The 22250-nt window shown below is 37.5% G+C and overlaps 14 protein-coding genes across 14 annotated transcripts; 6 read left to right on the forward strand and 8 right to left on the reverse strand.

Moving 5' to 3' along the window:
• Window positions 1–807: 807 nt before the first annotated feature.
• Window positions 808–1140, forward strand: PRCAT00002933001 (uncharacterized protein; the record flags this gene model as incomplete). Its single annotated transcript, XM_062952824.1, has 1 exon — window positions 808–1140. The coding sequence occupies one exon, from the start codon at window positions 808–810 to the stop codon at window positions 1138–1140; it is 333 nt and encodes a 110-aa protein (XP_062809688.1).
• A 154-nt stretch (window positions 1141–1294) lies between these two features.
• On the reverse strand, window positions 1295–2881 carry LAP4 (Lap4p; the record flags this gene model as incomplete). Its single annotated transcript, XM_062952825.1, has 1 exon — window positions 1295–2881. One exon carries the CDS (start codon window positions 2879–2881, stop codon window positions 1295–1297), a length of 1587 nt encoding a protein of 528 aa, XP_062809689.1.
• Window positions 2882–3053: 172 nt separating this feature from the next.
• CAC2 (Cac2p) lies at window positions 3054–5030 on the forward strand (the record flags this gene model as incomplete). Its single annotated transcript, XM_062952826.1, has 1 exon — window positions 3054–5030. The coding sequence occupies one exon, from the start codon at window positions 3054–3056 to the stop codon at window positions 5028–5030; it is 1977 nt and encodes a 658-aa protein (XP_062809690.1).
• A 49-nt stretch (window positions 5031–5079) lies between these two features.
• Window positions 5080–5661, reverse strand: PRCAT00002936001 (uncharacterized protein; the record flags this gene model as incomplete). The annotated part of the gene is made up of 1 exon (XM_062952827.1): window positions 5080–5661. The coding sequence occupies one exon, from the start codon at window positions 5659–5661 to the stop codon at window positions 5080–5082; it is 582 nt and encodes a 193-aa protein (XP_062809691.1).
• A 179-nt stretch (window positions 5662–5840) lies between these two features.
• Window positions 5841–6299, reverse strand: PRCAT00002937001 (uncharacterized protein; the record flags this gene model as incomplete). Its single annotated transcript, XM_062952828.1, has 1 exon — window positions 5841–6299. One exon carries the CDS (start codon window positions 6297–6299, stop codon window positions 5841–5843), a length of 459 nt encoding a protein of 152 aa, XP_062809692.1.
• A 240-nt stretch (window positions 6300–6539) lies between these two features.
• Window positions 6540–7688, reverse strand: PTH1 (putative phosphatidate cytidylyltransferase; the record flags this gene model as incomplete). Its single annotated transcript, XM_062952829.1, has 1 exon — window positions 6540–7688. The coding sequence occupies one exon, from the start codon at window positions 7686–7688 to the stop codon at window positions 6540–6542; it is 1149 nt and encodes a 382-aa protein (XP_062809693.1).
• A 176-nt stretch (window positions 7689–7864) lies between these two features.
• Window positions 7865–9406, forward strand: THR4 (threonine synthase; the record flags this gene model as incomplete). Its single annotated transcript, XM_062952830.1, has 1 exon — window positions 7865–9406. The coding sequence occupies one exon, from the start codon at window positions 7865–7867 to the stop codon at window positions 9404–9406; it is 1542 nt and encodes a 513-aa protein (XP_062809694.1).
• Window positions 9407–9475: 69 nt separating this feature from the next.
• Window positions 9476–10951, reverse strand: PRCAT00002940001 (uncharacterized protein; the record flags this gene model as incomplete). Its single annotated transcript, XM_062952831.1, has 1 exon — window positions 9476–10951. The coding sequence occupies one exon, from the start codon at window positions 10949–10951 to the stop codon at window positions 9476–9478; it is 1476 nt and encodes a 491-aa protein (XP_062809695.1).
• A 162-nt stretch (window positions 10952–11113) lies between these two features.
• On the reverse strand, window positions 11114–12898 carry HEX1 (Hex1p; the record flags this gene model as incomplete). The annotated part of the gene is made up of 1 exon (XM_062952833.1): window positions 11114–12898. One exon carries the CDS (start codon window positions 12896–12898, stop codon window positions 11114–11116), a length of 1785 nt encoding a protein of 594 aa, XP_062809696.1.
• A 238-nt stretch (window positions 12899–13136) lies between these two features.
• PRCAT00002942001 (F-box protein) lies at window positions 13137–15068 on the forward strand (the record flags this gene model as incomplete). The annotated part of the gene is made up of 1 exon (XM_062952834.1): window positions 13137–15068. One exon carries the CDS (start codon window positions 13137–13139, stop codon window positions 15066–15068), a length of 1932 nt encoding a protein of 643 aa, XP_062809697.1.
• Window positions 15069–15813: 745 nt separating this feature from the next.
• Window positions 15814–17766, forward strand: PRCAT00002943001 (uncharacterized protein; the record flags this gene model as incomplete). Its single annotated transcript, XM_062952835.1, has 1 exon — window positions 15814–17766. The coding sequence occupies one exon, from the start codon at window positions 15814–15816 to the stop codon at window positions 17764–17766; it is 1953 nt and encodes a 650-aa protein (XP_062809698.1).
• Window positions 17767–17991: 225 nt separating this feature from the next.
• On the reverse strand, window positions 17992–18588 carry PRCAT00002944001 (ubiquinone-binding protein; the record flags this gene model as incomplete). Its single annotated transcript, XM_062952836.1, has 1 exon — window positions 17992–18588. One exon carries the CDS (start codon window positions 18586–18588, stop codon window positions 17992–17994), a length of 597 nt encoding a protein of 198 aa, XP_062809699.1.
• Window positions 18589–18821: 233 nt separating this feature from the next.
• RPS25B (40S ribosomal protein eS25) lies at window positions 18822–19139 on the reverse strand (the record flags this gene model as incomplete). Its single annotated transcript, XM_062952837.1, has 1 exon — window positions 18822–19139. One exon carries the CDS (start codon window positions 19137–19139, stop codon window positions 18822–18824), a length of 318 nt encoding a protein of 105 aa, XP_062809700.1.
• Window positions 19140–19926: 787 nt separating this feature from the next.
• PRCAT00002946001 (nucleoporin) lies at window positions 19927–22155 on the forward strand (the record flags this gene model as incomplete). Its single annotated transcript, XM_062952838.1, has 1 exon — window positions 19927–22155. The coding sequence occupies one exon, from the start codon at window positions 19927–19929 to the stop codon at window positions 22153–22155; it is 2229 nt and encodes a 742-aa protein (XP_062809701.1).
• Window positions 22156–22250: the final 95 nt, after the last annotated feature.

Genomic DNA, 22250 nt, shown 5'->3' on the forward strand with positions numbered 1-22250 from the left:
AGCGCACTACTCTCAGGATCGAACTCCCGACCAAAGTCCAAAGAACCATTTGGCCACGGAGCATGAATCTTGCCAGTTTTGACAAATATATGTATATATGAATTTCATAAAATAAAATTAATGTATGTTCCCTGTAGTAATTTACCAGAGGTTATTGTACAGAATCAAGAAGCATCTACCGAAACTTTACCACTATCTAGGTTTGTTAAAACAAACTGTAAAGGGTACATTTTTTTCAATATGGACCAAGAAAATCATAGATTGTATAGCGTCCAGTTGTTTCACTGCGGTAAAGGGCTAACCAATAATATCTAACACATTCTCCATACGCAGGATTTTCGTCGCGAAATTGTGGGAGAGAATTTATTGTCCCTTTGTTATGAGTTTTTATTTTATTATTGTCCCATACTATTTATTGTCCTGCATTGCCCGTCTGTCACCGTCAGACATTGGCTTCTGTTATTCGCACTAATATTTGTGTTGAACGTGACGTCATGCAATGTTCCCCTTACTTCTGAAACAATAGCTTTTCCGACACATAGGCTCATCTTCCTTCAAACGGAGTTCACGACAACAAAAAACATTTAGCATGCCAACACGATTATTGTTTCAATTGTTATATAAGACTATGTTTTCATATATATAGAGAAAAGGCTATCTGATTGCTCTCATTATAAAACATAGGCAATATAATTGAAGAAAATAAGGATATTTATACCTTTGGAACCTGCTCGAATAGCTTTGGTACATTCAAAATTTATTATTTAAAGGACGCTACATACTAGTGGAAAAATAAACTAAAAAAATATGGGCTTGTTACTCGATTCGCTGAAGATATCCCAGGGGTCCATTTCATCAACTTCACTTCTTAGTGGATTAGAACAAGTTACGACTACCATGAAACTTGATAAGGCTAAGTCTGCTATCTATAATACTAATGCGTCTTTTTCATTATCGGACTCCATTCTTTCTGATGTTCCGTCAGAGACTACTGCAGATGCTGAATCAACATCCTCTGCTCCAGAGGAATCATCTGCAGTAAGCTCTTCTCTGGGTGGTGCTACTCACCAAAATAATGGGAAATTGATATGGGCCATGAGCATGTTTATGGTATTATCAAGCCTTCTCGGCGTGCTCTAGAGTAGATAACGAAAAAAAATTTTTAAAAAAAAACCAAAGCTGTCATAATCATCTTACAATCATTATTATCATGATGCTTAATACTGGCCAAATTTAAGCTTCCCAAATAATTGTATATTCATAATTTCAAATTGCATGTAATGTTAATAAATACCTACGAATAATGAAATTTTGCATACTCTTGCCTCCAATCCTTGAAAAAGGATGAGAAAGTCTCGATGCCTAATCCAACTTCTTTGTATCCACATGCTGCTCTGATGGAATGCATTGATAGCTGAGGCAATCCCACATCAATGACTCTCGCACCAGTCTCTGTTGCAAAGATTGGACCATTAGTACTTCCAGAAGGTGACCCATTCCTGATATGAAACTGTTGAAGTTTGAGGGAGTTTTTGGATGCAATATTGTTCATTAGTGCAATGCCAGTTGAATCTGTTACTACGTGTTGATTAGAATCAATTTTTAAAGTCAATCCTGTGTTAGGCAAAGGATAATTGTCATCAAGATACACATTTTTAAAATTAGGATTCAACGCGTGTGTCACATCCGCAGACAATATGATTGAATTAGCAAATGTTGTTTCTATGTTTCCGTAATTCTTAGCTTCTAATACCTTATTTAATACTGACCTTAAAAAACCTCCTCTAGCGCTCGTCCTTGTTTGGGAACCAATCTCTTCATTGTCGCACAACCAAACAAGATCTAGTCCGTCATATTCCTTAAGAGAACCAGTATTAGAACCCGAGAAGTAATTTTTGCTATGTTGTATTAGCCCATAAATTGCACTAAAGGAACATAGCCGATCGTCTATCCTTGGTGCAAATATGAATTCCTTAGCAATGCCGCCTCTTGTTGCTTCTTGAACGTCAAATAACTCTAAATCTAGTGACACTATATCTTTTAGTGGAGTCTGAGACAATCGACTAATATACCTTAATAGATCAATGGAATGTTTTCCATAAACAGGACTCTCCTTTTCCTCATTCGTCGCAGGATCTTCACGGAGTCCATATCCTATCACTGGTACCTCCTGAGTTTCTTTATTATATACTCTGTTCGCCACTTCACCAAAGTGTGGTGCAAGTGATGGAATTTTAGCAATGGGGATTGGCGACGAGCTCACATTTTTTCTTTTAATTTCACCACCTTCTCTAACCAAGATGGCACCTCCAATTCCTAAGTCTCGGTCAGTCCATAAATAATTCAAAGTTCCCGCATATGGAGCCACACCTAGCATCTCGTAGCCATCGATGGTATGCTTCAACGAAGACGGTTTTAGCTTAACAGTCAAGGCATCCGCATGAGTTCCAACGGCACCTATTCCAGAACTTTCTTTCCATGAGCCACCCACCATAAATGCCACTAAAGTTAAATCAGAGCGAATGCTAAAATATAGGCCACCTTCTTCTTTGATAGTCTTTTTGATAGTGTCTTCAAGGCGCTCGGTTTCAGGAATGTAGATAAACCCATTTTCCTCGAGAATTCCTCTAAAAAAGTCAATTACATGGTACGTTGTCGGATTTTCGTTTGTAAACTTTATATATTTGTCCGCATACTCTTCGAAGAAATCTTCTCTTGTGTAAGTATATCCACAGTGCTCTTCGGCTATATCTTGTTCCTCTTCATCAGAGGTTTCTTCTTCACTACTTTCGCTTTCTTCAGTTGATACGTCAAGTTCCGAATTGCAATCAGGATCTACTGTGATGACATCACGATCAAACCCAATCCTTTCTTTCTCCATTTTTGATTAATAATGTCTGCAGTAATATTCTGGAGAAGTCAGTTTAATATCCTAGTATATCCATATCAAAATACCAAATGTCGCCCGAAACCGACATAACGACATCTTGTTGATATTTTCCTCTGTTAACGCGTCCTCAATCGATAAACGTTGAAGGATGATCAAACATACCATGAACTCTGCAACAATAACGGTTCATTGGCATGATGATAGCCAACCTGTTTATTCTGTTGACTTTCAGTCTGTTCAGGATGGGATAAAGAAATCAGAAAGACTATCAACTGCGGGGGGAGACAATAATATTAGAATATGGAAAGTAAACTACAAAGAAGATGGGACTGGCGTTGCCTCTCTAGAACATCTTTCAACATTAAGAAAACATACACAGGCCGTAAATGTTACGCGATTTGACCCAAGAGGTCATATGCTTGCAAGCGGGGGAGATGACGGTGCCTTGATCATATGGACTCTATCCGATCACATAGTGAAAGACTTCGGTGCTGAAGAGGATGAAGAAATCAAAGAAAGTTGGATAGCGAAGCAAGTACTCAGAAGCTCCACCTCCGAAATATATGATTTAGCATGGTCTCCTGATTCAAAATACATAGCAACTGGATCAATGGATAATATCACTAGGATATATTCCGTGGAATCGGGACAACAGATTTTTCAATCGTCGGATCACAACCATTACGTTCAAGGTGTGGCATGGGATCCCAGGAATCAATTTTTGGCAACTCAATCGGCTGATAGAACGGTTCACATATATTCCATTGAGCACGAAAATCAAAGTGTGGTACCTTCTTTGCATTTCAAGATCTCTAAATGCGAGTTACCAACATCCAAATTATCTACACATAATACGGGAAATGTCAAGGAGTTTAAGCAAAATTTGGGTGCAGATGCTGCAATCAGCAAAAGAACGACCTTTCTCTACCATTCCGAAACATTACAGTCTTTTTTTAGGCGACTAACATTTTCACCGGACGGTGCATTATTATTAACCCCTCTGGGAATTTACAGATCCGTCAATGAAACTGAGGAAATGGGCCGTACTCTGGAAGAAAGTGCCAAACAAGGAGAGAATAGTGAACAAGAAGCCTCAAAAGATGACAATGAGGAAAGCTCAAGTGATAAAGTAACAAATACTGTTTACATTTATATAAGGTCAGGACTTGGCAAACCTCCTGTATGTCACTTGCCAGGATTACTGAAGCCTGCAATTGCAGTGAGGTTTTCACCCATAATTTATAAATTGTCGAATACAGAAAAACGAGTTTTCGATCTTCCTTATGATATGATTTTCGCCGTTGCAACCCAAGATTCTGTCATAATTTATAGCACGTCAAACTTGGAGCCTTTGGGCTTTGTCTCAAATTTACATTATTCTGTCATAACGGACTTAGTTTGGGATAGAGATGGACAAAGTATAATCATAAGTTCCGCTGACGGATTTTGTTCCGCTATTGTATTTGAAGGGGATGCATTTGGGGATATTTTATTTAATACAAATGATGTGGGTAATTTTTGGGAGAACGTGTCTTCGGGAGAGAAGAGAGAGCCTCGATCAGAGCTTAATACCTCGGAATCTATAGAAATAGCCGAATCACATATGAGTAAACATGATGTTAAAGAAAAAGCCAATGCCAAAGGCACTACAAATTCGATCACAGAGCTTATTGGAAGGAAAAACGTGGCACTGAAGAACTCGCCAAAGAAAGGAGCAGACATCGAAATGCAAAGCAATGCTCACGATGTGAGTCCCAAGTCAGTTGATGACAATCGAAAGCAAAAAAATGACTTCGAACCTTTAAAGTCGAATACTTCAAAACCTAATTTAGTGAACAACTTTGTCACAGAACCATTTTCGTCAATAGAAAGCGCTGCCCCAGACAAGGACACCGCTGACGTCAAACCTGATTCAAGCAGAGAAATTATGCTGCCAGCTCTGGGAGCACATTTTGAGACCAGCAAGCACACAGGAGGACCCGCGAGCCTTGATTCTCCCGATACGAGCATTTCATCCGAATCTGGTGTAGTGGAGGTTCGTTCCGATGCTACAACTGGTGGTTATATTCCAGATGCTAAATCTAAATCTACTCTGCAGCTGAAAAAAAGACGAATTGTACCTACATTAGTCACTGAATAGTGCTTATAATATTTTGCATAGGACACAAAATAAACTTATTTAATGATATCTAAGGCATTGATATTTCATTTTGTAATTGAGATGCTAATCTTTTCCTTGCTTTCAAAATCATATTTTCCCTTCTTTTTTGAAGTAAATCTCTTCTCTCGCTTTTGTCAGTGCCCCAAGTAGCTTCTTCTAATTCATCCAAGCTAGCACTGTCTACCTTTTCATTTAATCCATATCTATCTATGAGGTTGTCTGATTCATATTGGTTGTTCGTTTTTTCTGATTCCTCTAATGGATGCAGATCGCTAGCAGACTCTCCTTCTGGAAATGGCAAACCACCTTCTTCCATGTATCTCTCAACAGTAACTTCCACTGATCCTGATCTTTCCAAGTCCATTCTAATTTGTCCAGTAGATAAATGAGGAGCGATTGCTTGAACAACCTCAATCATAGAATTAGTCACTTCTCTTCTCCTACCTGGAGTGCCTGCTCTGGTTACACGATTGGTCCTCGCGTCATTTTCTCTTGCATTTTCAAGTTCGTTCCACTCACTGCTTGCATTAGGGATGGGTGAGATTATCCATCTCAAGAAGATGAAGACTACCGCAAGTGTAGCTATAAATATAAGGGTGGAAGTATCCATATCTACCTCGCTGTCACTATATGTTCTTACAAAAATGCCCTTTAGAGTCAGATCTTATATTATTATTACACAAAATAGAAGAAACACTAATACAAGCAGAATAACTAGATTATAAGAAAACCCTTTTGTATCCTTCAATGAAAGTGCAGATTCTTTCGTAACTTCCTTACTGGAGACCTTTAGTTGAATTTCAACTTAAATTCCGTATCCTGATTATTGGCTTTATAAAGAAAATTCGTTATTATCTCATTTTCTCTGCAAGGTAAATTCATAAAATGTTTCTTGACATTGTTTGATTGTTCAAGCTTGCTGACTCTATTTTTATTACTGTGTTTGTAGCTATAAGTTTTCTTTCCAATATCACTTTGTAGAATATCACCATCAATAGTCATCGTAGGGGGAAGATTCAAGCCGTATGTCCGTACGTACTTATCTAGCGTTTTGCAATCAAAGGAATAGAAATCTAGTGGATCTACCTTTGGTGCATCCTGTGGTCCATTCGAATTTATGTGCTTTGATAAATACTCCTGCTGTGCTTGTTGTGCTGCTGCATTTTTTGCTTTTGTAGAGGATCTTGAGCTCGCAGCTTGTTTTACTTCTGGTTCAGAAGCATTATCCCTATAGTTTCTCGGCGCCATTTTATCCCTTATTCTGGCCCTTGCTTGAAACTTTAGCTTTCTAATGTCGACCTAAGTATTAAATTAGAAGAACTCGATACAATATATGCAGAAAGGAAACTAGTGTTTGTTGATCCTGTATGTAATAAACTATTTAATTAATTTAAAGAAATCAACGATAATAGCTGGCTTCGATTCCACGTCTCATGTACTATTTGAAATTAGGGCTTTATTAGTGTACAGTATAAATATCCATTTAGATTATTGAGCTGTTCTAAATTTCATATTCTTTTCTAATGCGTATCTGAATGATTTCACTGGTCCAGCGGTTAATATACCCTTTAGCAATTGAACTAATGAAGGGACTCTTACAATTTTCTTGACAACTCTGTTCAAGTTTATGTTCAAATTGTTATCTCTCGCTATTTCCCTAATTGATTTATCCTTGTACAATTGGTACAAATTCCTCCTGAACTGGATCGGCATCTTACTGATTAAAAAGCTCTTTGACTCAGCATTCAAGATTTTTCTAAACTTTTTAATCCCATCTTCGTCTCTCATTACTTCTATAAACCCTTTATCGATAAAGTATGCCAATATGGGCTCATACAATATCTTGAAGTTATCATATTGCTTATTGACTATATTTTTGACCTTATTTGGATTTTCTCCTCCAATTAAGTTCCTGAAATCGCCAACATATGATATATTAGCTATAGCCTCATATAACTCAATCTCATTGAAATGATCTTTCTTGAGTAACAATATAGCCAAAGTCATGGCGTTTTTCAAATTAAATTGGTTGAGAAATTTGATCATTGGGTGAGTCGTAGTTTCTTTATCCACTAAATACTTCACAGGTTTCTGCAAGCGACCCGCGAGGTATAATGATGACCATTCGCTTAAATCTAGTAACGTTTTATCGACACTTATTACTCCATACTTAATAAGGGAGTTGTCAATGACAGCAAAGGGGTTGAAGTATAGACCAACGCCAAGATTCTGTATTTCAGCAATCGATCCGGCGCTGAGAAACTTAAGAAAAGAGTAATGATCCAGAAACTGCCTTAGATTTGCTTCGTGAAACTTTTGAGGATCTTCAACTATATGTATGAGATCAATTTGGGGCCGAGCCAACCTCTTATTCTGATAACCTGCCTGCTCAAAAACACCAGATCCATAGCCATACGCAAAATAGATGGGTGCATCAAAGCAGTCGACAATCCTCTTCAAGTCACTTTCTCTTTCTGTATTGATCACTTGATTGGTCAAGTCGACGTTCTTTGGGATTACAATCTTCAGGATCCCTTTGTATCCCTCACTGATAAGCGGTTGATAGGGCCTATCAGAATATATTTTTGAGACCAAGGATCTCGCTTGCCTCATATGTATAGCAATCCCTTGAATCATACCTTTTATTGTCCGCTATATGGCTCATACGAATACTCGAAAGGATTATTGTAAACACAATTTCACGAAATAAATTTGTGACACAAAGTCCTCAAGATGAAGTATGAATCATCCGAATTTTTCAAATTTTCATTAGTTGAATATCTAAACTTCTCACTTATCCATAATAGTATAAGATGTCTAAAACTCAAACTTATAGGTCTACAAGATCATCAGACGAACAGAATTTGTCATTTGAGGAGGTTGTGCTTACGGGATTAGCTAATGATGGTGGATTGTTCTTACCATCGAATATTCCAAAGTTGGAGGATGGATTTGTCAACGATTGGAAAGACTTGTCCTTTGAAGATTTGGCATTCAATATCATGAGATTATACATATCGCAAAAGGAGATTTCTGATATTGAACTTAAAGAATTGATTAAAAAGTCATATTCGACGTTTAGAACCAAGGAAGTAACACCAATAAAGGTTATCGACCAAAAAAATGGCTTGTACTTGTTAGAACTTTTCCATGGGCCCACTTATGCTTTCAAAGATGTTGCTTTGCAATTTCTTGGAAATCTCTTTGAGTTTTTTTTAACAAGGAAGAACGCAAATGCGAAGACTGAGGAGGATAGAGAAATAATGACAGTCGTTGGGGCCACTTCTGGTGATACGGGCTCAGCCGCCATTTATGGTTTGAGAGGAAAAAAAGACGTCTCTGTCTTTATTTTATATCCAACTGGTAGAATATCACCGATCCAAGAAGAACAAATGACAACTGTCGAAGATAAAAACGTCCACACTTTGTCTGTAAAGGGTACTTTTGATGACTGTCAGGACATTGTGAAACAGATATTCGGTGATAAAGAATTTAATTCAAAGTACCATGTTGGTGCTGTAAATTCTATTAACTGGGCAAGAATTCTAGCCCAAATAACATATTACTTTTATTCTTATTTTCAACTCATTAAAGAGGTGGGCATAGATAAAAAATGCAAGTTTGTTGTTCCCTCTGGTAACTTCGGTGATATCTTGGCTGGATATTATGCTAAAGAGATGGGATTACCGGTCGAAAAATTGGTCATTGCAACCAATGAAAATGATATTCTTGACAGATTCATGAGAACAGGACGTTACGAGAAATCTGCTGATCCTACTAAAGGCTCAGAAGTCAAAGCTACATATTCCCCAGCAATGGATATATTAATTTCCTCCAATTTCGAAAGATTGCTTTGGTATTTAATAAGATCACAATTAACACAGAATGATGACAAAGAGGCTGGTAAAATTTTAAATGAATGGATGCAACAATTAAAGGATACGGGTTCTGTAATTGCTCCTGAATCTGTTGTCAAAGCTGCTAGAAAGAATTTTGACTCGGAAAGAGTTGATGACATACAAACAATCGAGACTATCAAAAAGATCTACTTGAGTCATCCGGAGAAGTACATTTTAGATCCCCATACAGCTGTTGGTGTAAATGCATCCTACAGGCACATTGAAAAGGATAATGATAAAAACGTTAAATATATTTCTTTATCAACGGCACATCCAGCAAAATTTTCTGAAGTTGTTAATAAAGCATTGGACGGTATTAAAGACTATTCATTTGAAAGAGACGTCTTACCTTCTGAATTAAAAGCTTTGAGTCTGAAGCAAAAGAGGATCAAATTCATTAATGATGCTTCCTTGAAGAGTGTCAAGACTGCAATTATTGAAGAACTTAGCAAATAGAGTGAAAAGTAAATATATAATTTAATCTGTCAACTAATGAGTATCAAGTGGTTACATAGTTGGTGTAGCCTAATTTTGTTCTCGTGCTTCTTTTAGTTTTACCTTCCCATCAACTATTTCTGCCTCATAACCCATATCTTTAATTGTCTCTTGATCAAATACGCCTTTTGCTTCTAAAGAAGCAACCAATTCCTGATTTTTCGTATTATTTGCAAGTAAGAACTTAAGACAAACAATTGCTCTTTCTTTTATGAATGGCTCGTTGTCATCAATGGAACAATTCGACAAGACTAATTCTAAGCCATGGTTCTTTCTTATCTTTTCTTGGTTTTCAAATGAATCATGTGCCAAATAAGCAAGAATTTCAATTATGATTGATTTCACTTCGGGATAAAGCTTTTTCTCTTGGGGTTTCTCTAGTGACATATCATTAGGTGGTGTTTTTTTGAGTGTCTTTCTTTCAATGCTTTTATGGACTACTCCTAGTAAGCGTGTTAGAAAAGGAATCGCATCGTAATGGGTGAGATATTGTTTTCCCGCGTGATACTTTCCCAAATGGCTTAAACAATCTAAGAGTGCAAGGACTACGGCGTGGTTATTTGAAATTTCGATCACATCAAAGCTGGTACCTAAAAGTAGCGCCTCTGCTTTGACTGAAAATTCCTTGAAAAGGTCATAGATCCAAGTTAGTAATGCAACAATTTCGTAATTATCCCAGTCCTCTTTGGATGTCACAATTAGTTGGCATGACTTTAGTATCTTTCTGAAAGTTTTGGAGCCATGGCCTATCTTGTTAACATATTTCTGAAAACTCTCGTGACATATTATTTTTTGAAGTATCCTTATTAGGATTCTATCGGGGCCGCTTATGCTTTCAATGTTCAACAATTGGAATCTCTCGAATAAAATACCCACTATATCAAAGCATCTTTCTGAAGTTAGTATATCACCGATAACTTCAGAATCTAGAAAACTTTCAAGAAATACAAGAAAAGGGAACACTAGCTCATCTATTTCTGTCAAGCGGATGATAAGAGGTCCAGTATTCAATGCATTGCTTCCAGAGTCAAATATGATTGATGCTAGTTCATTCACATCCCTCTTATAGTCCAGTACTTGACTTATATTGGCAAGTAGCTCAAAGTAAACGACCACAGTTTTATCATAGAAGTCATGTTCTCTAGATACGCTTTCATCGAATATTCTCAAGCTGTGTAAAATTAAGCTGGGTCCTAGCGCCTTCTCTGGAGTGCAATTCCTTGCTAACAATAAGACACCCCGGAAGACTCTGATATACCACGTCAATAGCGGTTCTGTATAAGTCACATTGAATGAGCGTGCAACTGATTCCGCGATTATATCCCATATATCGTTATGAGAAGCAAGTTCATGTCTATATGATTTCGATTCACCTGCTTTCTTTACAATATTACCTAAATCTAAAAGAATATCCTTAATAACAGCCTCGTGTTCCACTACTTCTGTCAATGCTGTCTCTATTCTTTCAAAGATCAAAAGATTATCTGATGAAAGCACATTTGTCATTTCAGTTCGTAGGAGAAGGATTATCTTACAGACTTACAATGCTACAAATGGGTAAGATCGCGATCATCGTTGCAAAATTTGGTATGTGTTATGTGCAGTATTGGTTACTCTGATACTCTGATCTATATGGCCGCCTAATTATGATAATTAATATATTCAACTTCAGTACCGATGATAAATATCTTGATCATAAAAGAGATCGCAAGAATGTGGGTTTTGAAGGCAAAATTTTGGAACCAAAGGAGAGGCGTCATGTCCCAATGCTAATAAATACTCTCTGAAATTCAAAATTCTCTGAGTAGCTAAATTAGTTCGATAAAACCCTGTGGATGGATCTCTATTTCCGCTCCAAAGTGATTCTGCAAAGGCAGCAGTACGTGGCCAAATCGATTGTATAAGGGTCAGGCTATCTTGCTGCTCAGACCATAATGCGACCTCTCCTCCTAAAACGTGCAGTTTTTCTGTATGTGATAAGTTTGCTAGGAAATCGAAGTCATAAATCCTCTGCCATGTCTTGTAAGGGCCACATGATGAGCCACCCAAGTATTTGTTAAATTTTGAATTTCGTGGGGCATCCACGTACCTTACGTCGTTAGTGAGCCACCCACCATGACCGCAATCTAAATATAAATGCGACAGAGAAGATACAATAACGTCGTACCCCAAAGATGTCAATTTTTTAATATTGGATGTATCCTCCAGCCAAGATTGTAGTATAACGTTATTCAGAACATTATGTGCCCGCACTTTTCCCAATAACACATCTTCCCACATTACGATTTTTTGTTTGTACTTTTTGAAGATAGGTAATGAGTTATCGACCCAATATTGAACCAAATCATCATAAGATCTGGAGATGTTTTCTTTTAACCACTCTGATATGTACGGTGAGAATTTATAGCAGTTTTCCTGAACTTCATCAAGTCCAACGTGAATCATCTCATCGATAAATATTTCGCTTATTTCCTTGAACACATTATTTAAAACTTCGTATGTCTTATCATATATTATATCAATTTGGCCAGGAGGTGCTTCAAAAGCGGTTATGCTAGATAAGTTGTCATTTGAGTACCAACTATTTCCACAAACAACGATCTTTTCATCAATCTGCCTCCAACCTGCTCTAGCGTGCCCAGGAAGATCAATTTCGGGTACTATCCGAATGCCTCTTTGACGGGCAAACTGTATGATTTCATTGACGTCTTCTCTAGTATAAATATCTCGGTCTGAGTATGCATCTTTCGTCATCTCAGGATAAATATTTAATTCTAAAGGCCACGATTGTGAGTCTTCTATGTGCCAATGTAATACATTCATTTTAGCAATTGACATCACCTCAAGTTGCTCGAGCATTTTAGCTTTTGTAATAAAATTACGAGCTGTATCAATAAGAACGCCCCTGTGTTTAAAAAGGGGTTCGTCCCAAATTTCAACGGGACCTTCAATCATAAACGTATGCCAGTTCCGATCATAAATTATAATTTGTTGCAAGGTTGTGAAGGCATGCAATGCCCCCCAAATTGTAGCAGCACTAATTTCGATTATATTGGACATCTTCTGTACTTTCAAGGAATAAGACTCGTTTACCCCGAGTTTTAATACTGAATCCCAATCACTAATTGTCACTCTAACATATTGTAATTTGGGCCCAGTATATTTAACTCCCTGAGGTTTGAAACCTAGCGAAGGCTCGTAGCTCTTAATGGGTCTTTCAATTGCAGCTGGTATCCATTTTAATGTTCTGATTGCCAACACAGTTCTCTGATAAGCTGCATCTAGAACTGGGTCGCCCCCATTAGCTCTTAGTAACATTGAAGCAGAAACTGCTATTGGACCATGGTTATCCCAAGTAATATTTCGGGGAGCAGGCATTGGATTAACTGACACGGCGATTATTGTTTGCAGCAATAAAGTGAAGTTTATGATGAGTTTCAATAGCAGCGTCATCGTTATAATGCTTTAGATATATTGAATTCCTATTCAATCTTTTCTCTTTCTCCATGTTTTAAGAAAGACGGGATATACATAGCATGAATACACTTATTGGTGAAAGCACCCGTAGCCGAATTGAAGACTCATTCCAGGAGTGTTAACTTTTTCAATGTGCCTGTATATATGCTATGTGGATCTAAACGATTGATAAGCCGAAGGGAATCGCTGGTCACAGTGGGGGTCAAAGGCAGTTATGAAAGGAATTACCGATCTTCCAAATGACGTGCTTGATTATATATTGATACGTTTAGGGCAAGAAGACTTAATCAGCTTAAACTTGACGTGCAGAGATTTCTATACAATTTGTAACAAAAGATTGTATGCCAACATTTATATTACAAACAAGACCACAAGAGAACGAAAAGACGAGAAAAAAAATGCTTATCTTTGGAACTGGACCGTATTAAAAAGCTCTTTATCTCCCGACAGAAGTAGTTTGAAAAAATTTGAGGGAAGTTTGAATTTCAATCGTGAACTAGCGAGTTATATTCAAGAAATCATAACTGACGACGTGAGCTTTATTTTATTTAAACTTAAATTTTGGTACAAGAAGTATTTTTCTGCTACGAATAACTTGAAAAAAGTTTACTTTGGTAACATCCCTTTAAGTCAACTTAATATCGCATATGAGGACTTATACAACTTTTACAAATTACCTGGTATCAACGTTACAACCTTGCAATTAAAAAATTTAAGCGATTTGTTGGCGATATCCGAGAGCCTGAAAGTTATAACTGTTAAAAGTCTCAACTTTCATTTACTAGATATAAAGGATGTTGAAAATGAGAACATAGCATTACTGGAAAGGCAGAAACAAAAACTTTTAGAAATATTCGAAAATGTCAATGAGTTGAACATTGTATCTGTTCACGATTTAGCTTTACGCTTCATTAAATTCTTAACAAAATTGCTAAATACAGAAGCTATATTCAAGAACTTAAAAAGATTCAGTATGAACCACAATCATGGCCAAATGAATAATCAGTTCAACTTCAGCTCAATGTACCCCTTAGAGAAAGAAATGGAATTGGACTTCCAGATCATACAAGATGCCATAGATGTATCTAAAATAGAATCATTGACTTTAAAAATCGATTGCAATCACATCTACTGCCCTATTTCGGGCTCAGATATGCATTTTACTATGTCAGATAATATTGAGTATTGCAACTGTTTAGAAAGCTTCTTCTGCCAATTCAAGAGTGCAAAGCTTCAAATGTTGTCAAATTTAAGTCTCACTAGGCTGGGTCAGTCTGCTATTAATAACCCCTTTAGCTTGTTTTACTTCAAGGCTCACTTGAAGAGCCTTTTGGTTTCAATGAGACAGCTTCTGTCTTTAGAGCTTGACACCAATGCACAATTATATCCATTTCATAGCATTAGAGATGGGAGCCAGGTCAATATCCTAAAAGAGGTATTTCTGTTGCAAAATGAAAAACTAGTCAAAAGCTTGAAGCATACAAACTTAAAGCGTTTAGTAATATTGGACTATATAGAGTCTTTCCACTTTTGGGACTTAAATTCTATCGACTTTTCTTCCCAGAAGTTAAACCAAGAGTGCCAATGCCACATTTGTGACGACATAGAAAAAAACATTATCGCCTTTATTGATACAAACAGACAAATACAGTTTTACTTGAGTCCCATAACAACCAAAAACTTCGCAGAATATTACTTTGATTTGCTTCTGCTAATATTGCTGTTCTGCAGGACCAATACCGTTCCTGAATCGATCCCTTCTATGTCTGCATTTAGTTCAGCTCAGAAAAACGATAAGCTAAAATTGCTTACGAACATCGTTCCATCAGCCACTCCAATAATGTCTGCTTTGCATCAGCAAACGTTGGACTTGCATGGTTGCTTTAAGCATGCTGACTATAAGGAACTAATTAACTACAAATACGTCAAGTCTTTGCTCAGCTCAAGTAACGACAGTTTTGAAATCATGTGCGATTGCGATGGTTCCGAATTCTCCAGATATCTAACCTTTCTTCACCACCAGATTTCTCCGTTAGCCAATGCCAGATTCGCTTCGGATCCCGGCTCAATTGTGCACCTTAACCTCAATAATATATACTTTGGGACTGTAGATAACAATAGATTGTTGCAGTCATCCGATAAATAGCATATGCACAACTAATTAGTAAACTGAGCCCTTTTTCTGATCCCCTGTCATCGAAGAAAATAACAATTTACGATCAATGATGCTACTGTCATGAACTCTCATTTATCTCCACATGTCCCCTCCTCTTGTAAATCACGTCGACTTACGTCGAGTCTTAATCTTTAGCAACCATGAAAGCTCACGCATGTAAGATCAGCATCATACTCTCAAATTGATAACCTCCCTTATCATAAGCTCTTTCGGCTGTAAGAAACTTGACATTGCTTGTATTTCCTGTGCTTAATTACTTTCTCCGGGTTAGGTTCCTGCCATTACTGTTGTCTTCCTTGTGCTGTCGTTCAGTTTTTTTGCGCAAGTCCCGATAAGCCGACATGAAGGACGAATCGAGGAAAAAGAAAAGTGGGCCGCAATTCCAAATCGTCCCCTATATCACTAGGCGTTAAGCGGCTAAACAGCAGCTTTCTTTCTAACAGTAACTATTGAAGCTGAAGATTGGATCACTTAAGTCGTCTTAAAGCTTTTCCGGAAACACGTAGTTGCAGTTGATCCGTTTTATTACTATTCATGAGCAACTTTATTTAATAAGCTAACTAGATATCATTTGCAGAATATCGAAGCGCAATACATCAAAAGCTTCTGGAGGAGATCGTGTGCGGATTTAGAGGGAAACAACTCCTGAGGTAAGTGCTTTTAAGTTCAGAATCAGGAAGCTACCTGACCAGTATAATTTACCACGGTTAGCATCATGCTACTGATTGCTAACGAGTTGAATGACCCGTTGAATCACCAAGTGCATTCTAGAAATTATAAAACATTTACAACCATGAAAAGCTCCTCAGAAGATAGTTCAGAATCTGACAATTTGGACTCTGAGTCGTTTGCAGTAACCGAGCCATGTACATCGAGCGATTCGGGAGTATCAAGCAGACCTGGGAGTCCAGGTAAGGTGAACAGGATGGAGTCCCCTCCAACTCCAAACCTGTTTGTTGGTGGGCAATTTTCATATGATAAAGGGAAGGGTTGTTTCGATAACGGGTCCAAAACGTTTTACGGAAGTAACCAAGATGAATTTTTAAAGATAATGGAACCGAATCCAGTATATCCTCCCCGTTACGATTCGCTTCCTCCAGGTGGGTGTCCTAAATATCCGATAGCCCCTGTGACTACCTCTGAAGATCTTCCCCCCTATTCTCCATCTGTCTATAAAGTTGGTGTTGCTGCAAGAAAAGTCGAGTGGTTATCTCCTTATGAACCGTCACCGAATAGATCGTGGAAACATGTAATAGTGGAGTTGAATTCTACTCAGTTGAATTTTTACAGAATTCCTAGTAACCTTGAAAGCCAAGTATTATCATTCAAAACTTGTACGCAGGGGCAGGAGAAAACACTTAACGATTTTGAACAAGAGTTGAGCAATATCGATTCCTACGTAACGCAGGCTGAAGATTTGGAATTTTTTAAATTATGTAAGAGGTTAAACTTAGTTGACTCCTCAGCATGTGGGCTCTCGAGTAACTTTTTGGCTACTGAAGACGACAATCACAGGCTGATAAAGTCCAAAAATAAAAGCCTTATCAGATCCTATTCACTTCAACATGCTAAAATTGGGTTAGCATCGGACTATAAAAAGAGATCAAATGTTTTGAGAATCAGAGCCGAAAGCGAACAAATTCTTTTGAACTTTTTTTCCACTAAAGAGTTGATAGATTGGAATACTGCTGTAGACATAGGGAAAGACATATCTTTGGATCTTACGGAAAGGGAGTTCCCGAAGTACAGAACTGTACCCAGAAGAAGAAGAAGGAGAACTAGTCCACCCGGCATTAATCGCGTTCGATCACATTCCGATCCTATTCCTGAGACAGGAAGAATCAGGGGAAAATTGTCAAAATTGAGATCTAAATTTTCTCTGTCGAATGGTACGCATAATGATGCGAGACATCATGGAGGGCGACTTAACGTAGTTCGCAGCCATTCAGAGCCAGGTTTTATTGTTGATGATAACGATGATGACGGTGATGATGATGTTAATAGTGAAATGAGAGGAAACTCAAGGAATAACGACGAACGTTCAATACATGTAGAGGATAGAGAATCTACTGTTTCTCATACATGCCCTGAAGGGCAAGAGAATAATAATTTCGAAGATGATGATGATGAACATAACTTGATCGACATGAATCAAACTGATGACGAAGACGACGAATACGACGACGAATTTGTGGAAAGGGAAGAAAGGGCTCGAATCAGGAGTAGAGGTAATACCTTCTCCTCTTTTACAACGGATGATGAATATAAATGGCCCCCACTGAGCACGAAAACAACTCAAAAGAAGTTCTATAGGAATTGCCTCAGATGTATTAAGCCGTTGGCCTCCGATGATGCTTGGCTTAACAAGACTTTAGTGAAGCCAACGTCATATTCATATTTTAATTCACAAGTTTTGAAGTCAGCAAGGTATGCAAGCTTATCTGATCATATTACTTCGTTGTCAAGTAGCTCAACAAGTCTTTCTAGTATTTATTCGCAGCATATGAGCATCTGTGTAAATAATGCCTCCATAAAAACAAGAAGCTATTCTTCAAAAGATCTCAGTGGTTTAAATTTACCAGATACTTCTTTATCAAGAGTTCCCAATCATTTTGTCAAGGAGTTTATTGTGGGTTCGCACTCGTTAATTCCCAAGGGCATTTTTTGAGAGGTATTGCTCCTTTCATTTGGCTCACTTGATGTATTATATGAAAATCAAAACATTTTCAACAATTCTTCAGCGGAGCATGAATTCATGGCCATTCGGTCTGTACTTTTAGATACCATTTTACAAATTGAGCCTGGTATTTATTACAGTCATTTCTTATAAATATATATATAATATAATTTATTTTATTTTATGCTTTGTTTAATTTTTCAATGCACAGTCTATCTATGAAAGTTGCCTACCAGACTTCAACTCTTTAACTCTATTTTCAAATGCCTTTATCATTATCTGTGACACTTGGTCTGAAAAGAGACTGCTTATTGCTGTATAAATCGGGTTCTTGAAACTAAAATTAAGAGCCAAGTCAACATTACAAGCTACACCACTCAATGTCTTGACCTCTGAAAATTCCCACACAGTCTGCAACTGCTCGAATAAAGCCAAAGTCAAAGATTCCGCAACCACCTTTTTATTTGGAATACAATTTAATTTACAAGTAAAGCTCTCATCATATTCCTTCCAACCAATACGTAGTTCAGCAACAGTAGGTTGTTTTGTTTTCGGATCCCTAGAATGTATAATTGATTTTTCAACGAAAGGGACAAACTCATGATATCTTGATACGTCTGAGACTATATCAAACATTTCTTTAGGACTAGCATTGACTCTTTTACTGATCTTTTTTGATTGTAGATTTGGAGCATTATTATGAAATGGAGAAGGAAAACCCAAAAATGTCCTAGAAAAGGATATACAACAAGATTTCTTAAAGATATACTTGTGACACCTAACCTGGCTCTTATAAATACTCAGCGCTAGCATTTCATAAGATCCCTTCGTCAATGAGTGCCTTCCTTAAGTAAATGCGTTTTTCGAATATCGCAAATCAATGAATTCTTGGACACCACTGCATTAACATAATAAGGGTACTTTAACTACACGTATTTATTGCGAAAGACCATTCATGTTGTGTATTTAAAAATGGCAATTGACTAATAAAACTCCATTTCACGTTATAGTTACAATTATATACGAAAAAGCTTCATTTGCCGAACTTAATGAGCACGAGTGTAAATAACTTGCTTAGAATGCTTTGAGACAGGAGTGATGATACCATCTGCTTCTAACTGTCTTAAAGCGATTCTGGCGAGAGAACCACCGATCTTTAATCTATCAACCAAGACTGAAACAGAAACGTATTTGTAGGTTGGGACATCCTTCATGATTCTGTCATACTTATCTTGATCTAAGACAACAACATGTTGAGCCTTGTCCTTAACCTTACCCTTGTTCCACTTCTTCTTACCCTTTTTACCACCGGCTAAAGCGGCGGCCGCCTTAGCGGCCTTAGTTTGTTGCATCTTTGGAGCCATTCTATTTAAGTTAGTACTCTGAATTTCTACTCGGTATTCCAGGAACCTTTTACTCCTCTTTGTTGCGTCAACAAATACAATTTTCTAGTGTACTCAAAAGAACAAATGTGACCCACTAATTTGAATACGATCTGTATGTCAGCAATGGAGCTCTTCAATTGAGGTAATAAATGCATCATTTTTAACTCGATAGATGATTTCAAAGATCATCTTTGCGTCTTTACACACTTCATTTCATTCCACGTTACTTAGTTTCAGTTCACTAAAAGATATATTCTAATGCCATGCACCAAAAAGGTTTCAAAATTATTCCCGTCCAATACCTTTAGAATGAGATGTACCCATTCTACACAATCGAATACATACTTTGCTTATTGTTTTATGCTTCAAAAGAATACTTCACTAGTTTCAAATGAAAAGATAATTTAATCTGAAAAGATAAATTTTTTCGAAGAGTACGAACGCCCCACTACCGATTCTGAGAGTAACCTACTGTCGTCGTAAAATTGAGATCAAAAATTTCGGTCACGTTTTGACATGATTATCACGTGTAATGTTTTTTCTAGGGCTAACAAATTGAGTTACCAATCACTCCTAAATTTGTATGAGAGTCGAGTACATCTAAACATATTTTGAGCATCACGATATCAAAACAAGACTACAAAATAGATCAAATTTGCATATTTGAAGGCTATTGGCGAAGAGGAGTAGTTCAAAGTATACTCTTTATCAATATAATAAAGGTAGCCGAGATTGAACGAGCAACTGTTAATAACTGTTAGTAGGGATGTCTAAGAGAGCCGCTGCGGGACAAATCACAAGGGAAACATTAGGAAGAGACGAAGAAAGCAGTGATGAAGCAAACCATAACTCTAGGGCTAGTGTTGATGTGATGTCTAAAAGGAAAATATTGAAACCAAGGGGAAGAAGTAATGGACCCAAATCTCATCTGAATGGATTTGGAGGTTCTACCTTTAGCAACGTAGGCAAACAAGTTGCAAGTGTGTCCTCTGCTACTGATTCGAAGAATTCATTCTCGGATGGCGATAAAAATGAAAAGGTAAGAGCACTTAATGATAAATTTGTGGAGACTATCAACAGACTCAATGCACAAGGCACAATTGCTGATTTTTCTTCGGTGGCTTCAAAATACATCGAGTATTATAAGAAAATACAGAGTGGAGACATCAAGACACTTATTGACGAAAAACAGCCTCTGAATGGTAACATACTAGGTAATTCTGGTGCACCAAATCCTGTGGGAGGCCCTAAGTCCATCTCCGATTCTGATTCTGATTCTAATTCTGAGCAAGATATTAAAATTGAAGGGCCAAAGTTTCAATTGACTAGCAAGCCGGTATCGAAAAACTCTCCGTTTACATTTGGACCTAAGTCTACAAAAGAGAAACTGGCCTCTGACTCTGATTCTGAGGTTGAAATTAAGGGTCCTATATTCCAATTTAATAAGCCAATAAGCGACCGCATATTTAAATTTGATTCGTCAAATAACGCTAATCCAAGTCTGTCATATCCTAATAGTTCGAAACCCTCAACCGACAGTGTGACTGAGAATAAGAGCCTGTCAGCATTTTCATTTGGAGAGGGCAAGGATAAGAATTCGATACCTAAATTTGGTTTTCATGAGACGTCTCAACCTAGTAAGGCAGCTTTCTCTTTCACTTCGAATAAGGAGGCTGATTCTGCTACCCCTTCTTCTACTGAAAAAACTAAACCTTCTGGAAATAAAGATGATAAGTTGGACAAGCCTAGAGGTGAGACAGCAAGTTTAAGGTTTTCGTTTGGCGATAATTCTTCAAAGAAAGCGGAGGATCTGGCTTTTAAACCCTCTACAGTCGACAACCACAAACCTGCTTTTTCTTTTGGTTCAATAAAGACGCACGAGAGATCTGAGCCTTCTTTTTCATTTGGCCCAAACTCGAACAACAATCTTACTGAGTCAGATGCTGTGAATGTTAAAGATTCTTCGAAATTTACGTTTGGGAATAATCCACAGAGCGATGCTCAAAAGAGTGAGAATATGCAGAAACCTGCTTTCTCTTTCGGTTCTATTAATGAGAATAAAGATAAGCCTAAGCCTGCTTTCTCCTTCGGTTCAAACAATGAAATTGGAAGTGCATCGCAAACTTCTTCTCCATTTACATCAAATAAGGAAAATAAGGACGCTTCGAAACCCGCTTTTTCATTTGGTGCTAAAGATGGAAACCAACCTACAACTGCATTCTCATTTGGGAAAGCTTCGACGACGAACCTGAAAACTGATGGAAATCTCAATTCCGGATTTTCGTTCACTGGTTCTGCCAACCAAAAGACAGAAAAACCGGCCGCTGTATTAGACTCTTTGGCAGAAAACCCAGTTAATGATAAACCTAGTTTCTCATTTGGGTCATCATCTCAAACTTCGGATTCTCAAGGTCCTTCGAACGAAAAAAAGGGTCTATTTGGCTCTAACTCGTTAACTGAAAAAAAGCCGGTCTTTCAATTTTCTTTTGGTAAGCTGAACGATTCGCAAAGTACTACAGATACAGAGAGCTCACATAAACCAACAGAAAACGACAATACACCCACCAAAGACGACCTGGAGACTATGGGTGGTGACTTTGAGCCTGTTGCCAAATTACCAGAGAACAATGTGGCAGTAGAAACTGGTGAAGAAAATGAGTCTATACTATTCTCCAAGCGCGCGAAACTAATGTTTTTTGATCCTTCGAACAAGGAACAACCTTATTCCAACAGAGGAGTCGGCGAGTTGAAAATTTTGAAATCAAATGAAACACATAAATCTAGGATCTTGATTCGAGCAGACGGTGGCTTAAGAATCATCTTAAATACCTTAGTTTCTAGGGACATGACTTACGCAAAAATTGGCAATGGCTCTATGGTTAGAGTTCCAACCGTAAATCCAGAGACGAAGGCTATTGACACTTATGTTGTTAAGGTTAAAACGCCCAGTGATGGCGAGGAACTTTTTAATACGTTAAATAACGTTGAGAGTTGATTTATAAAGATTCTCCTGTACTATATAGTTAATACGCATTCATGCTCGCTATTAACCATGAGAGTTTTGGCCTCGTGGTTATTTTTACTTACATA

The sequence above is a fragment of the Priceomyces carsonii genome (genome assembly GCF_900007245.1).
Source record: "Priceomyces carsonii strain CBS4050 genome assembly, scaffold: Debaryomyces_carsonii_scaffold_3, whole genome shotgun sequence".
NCBI lineage: Eukaryota > Fungi > Ascomycota > Pichiomycetes > Serinales > Debaryomycetaceae > Priceomyces > Priceomyces carsonii.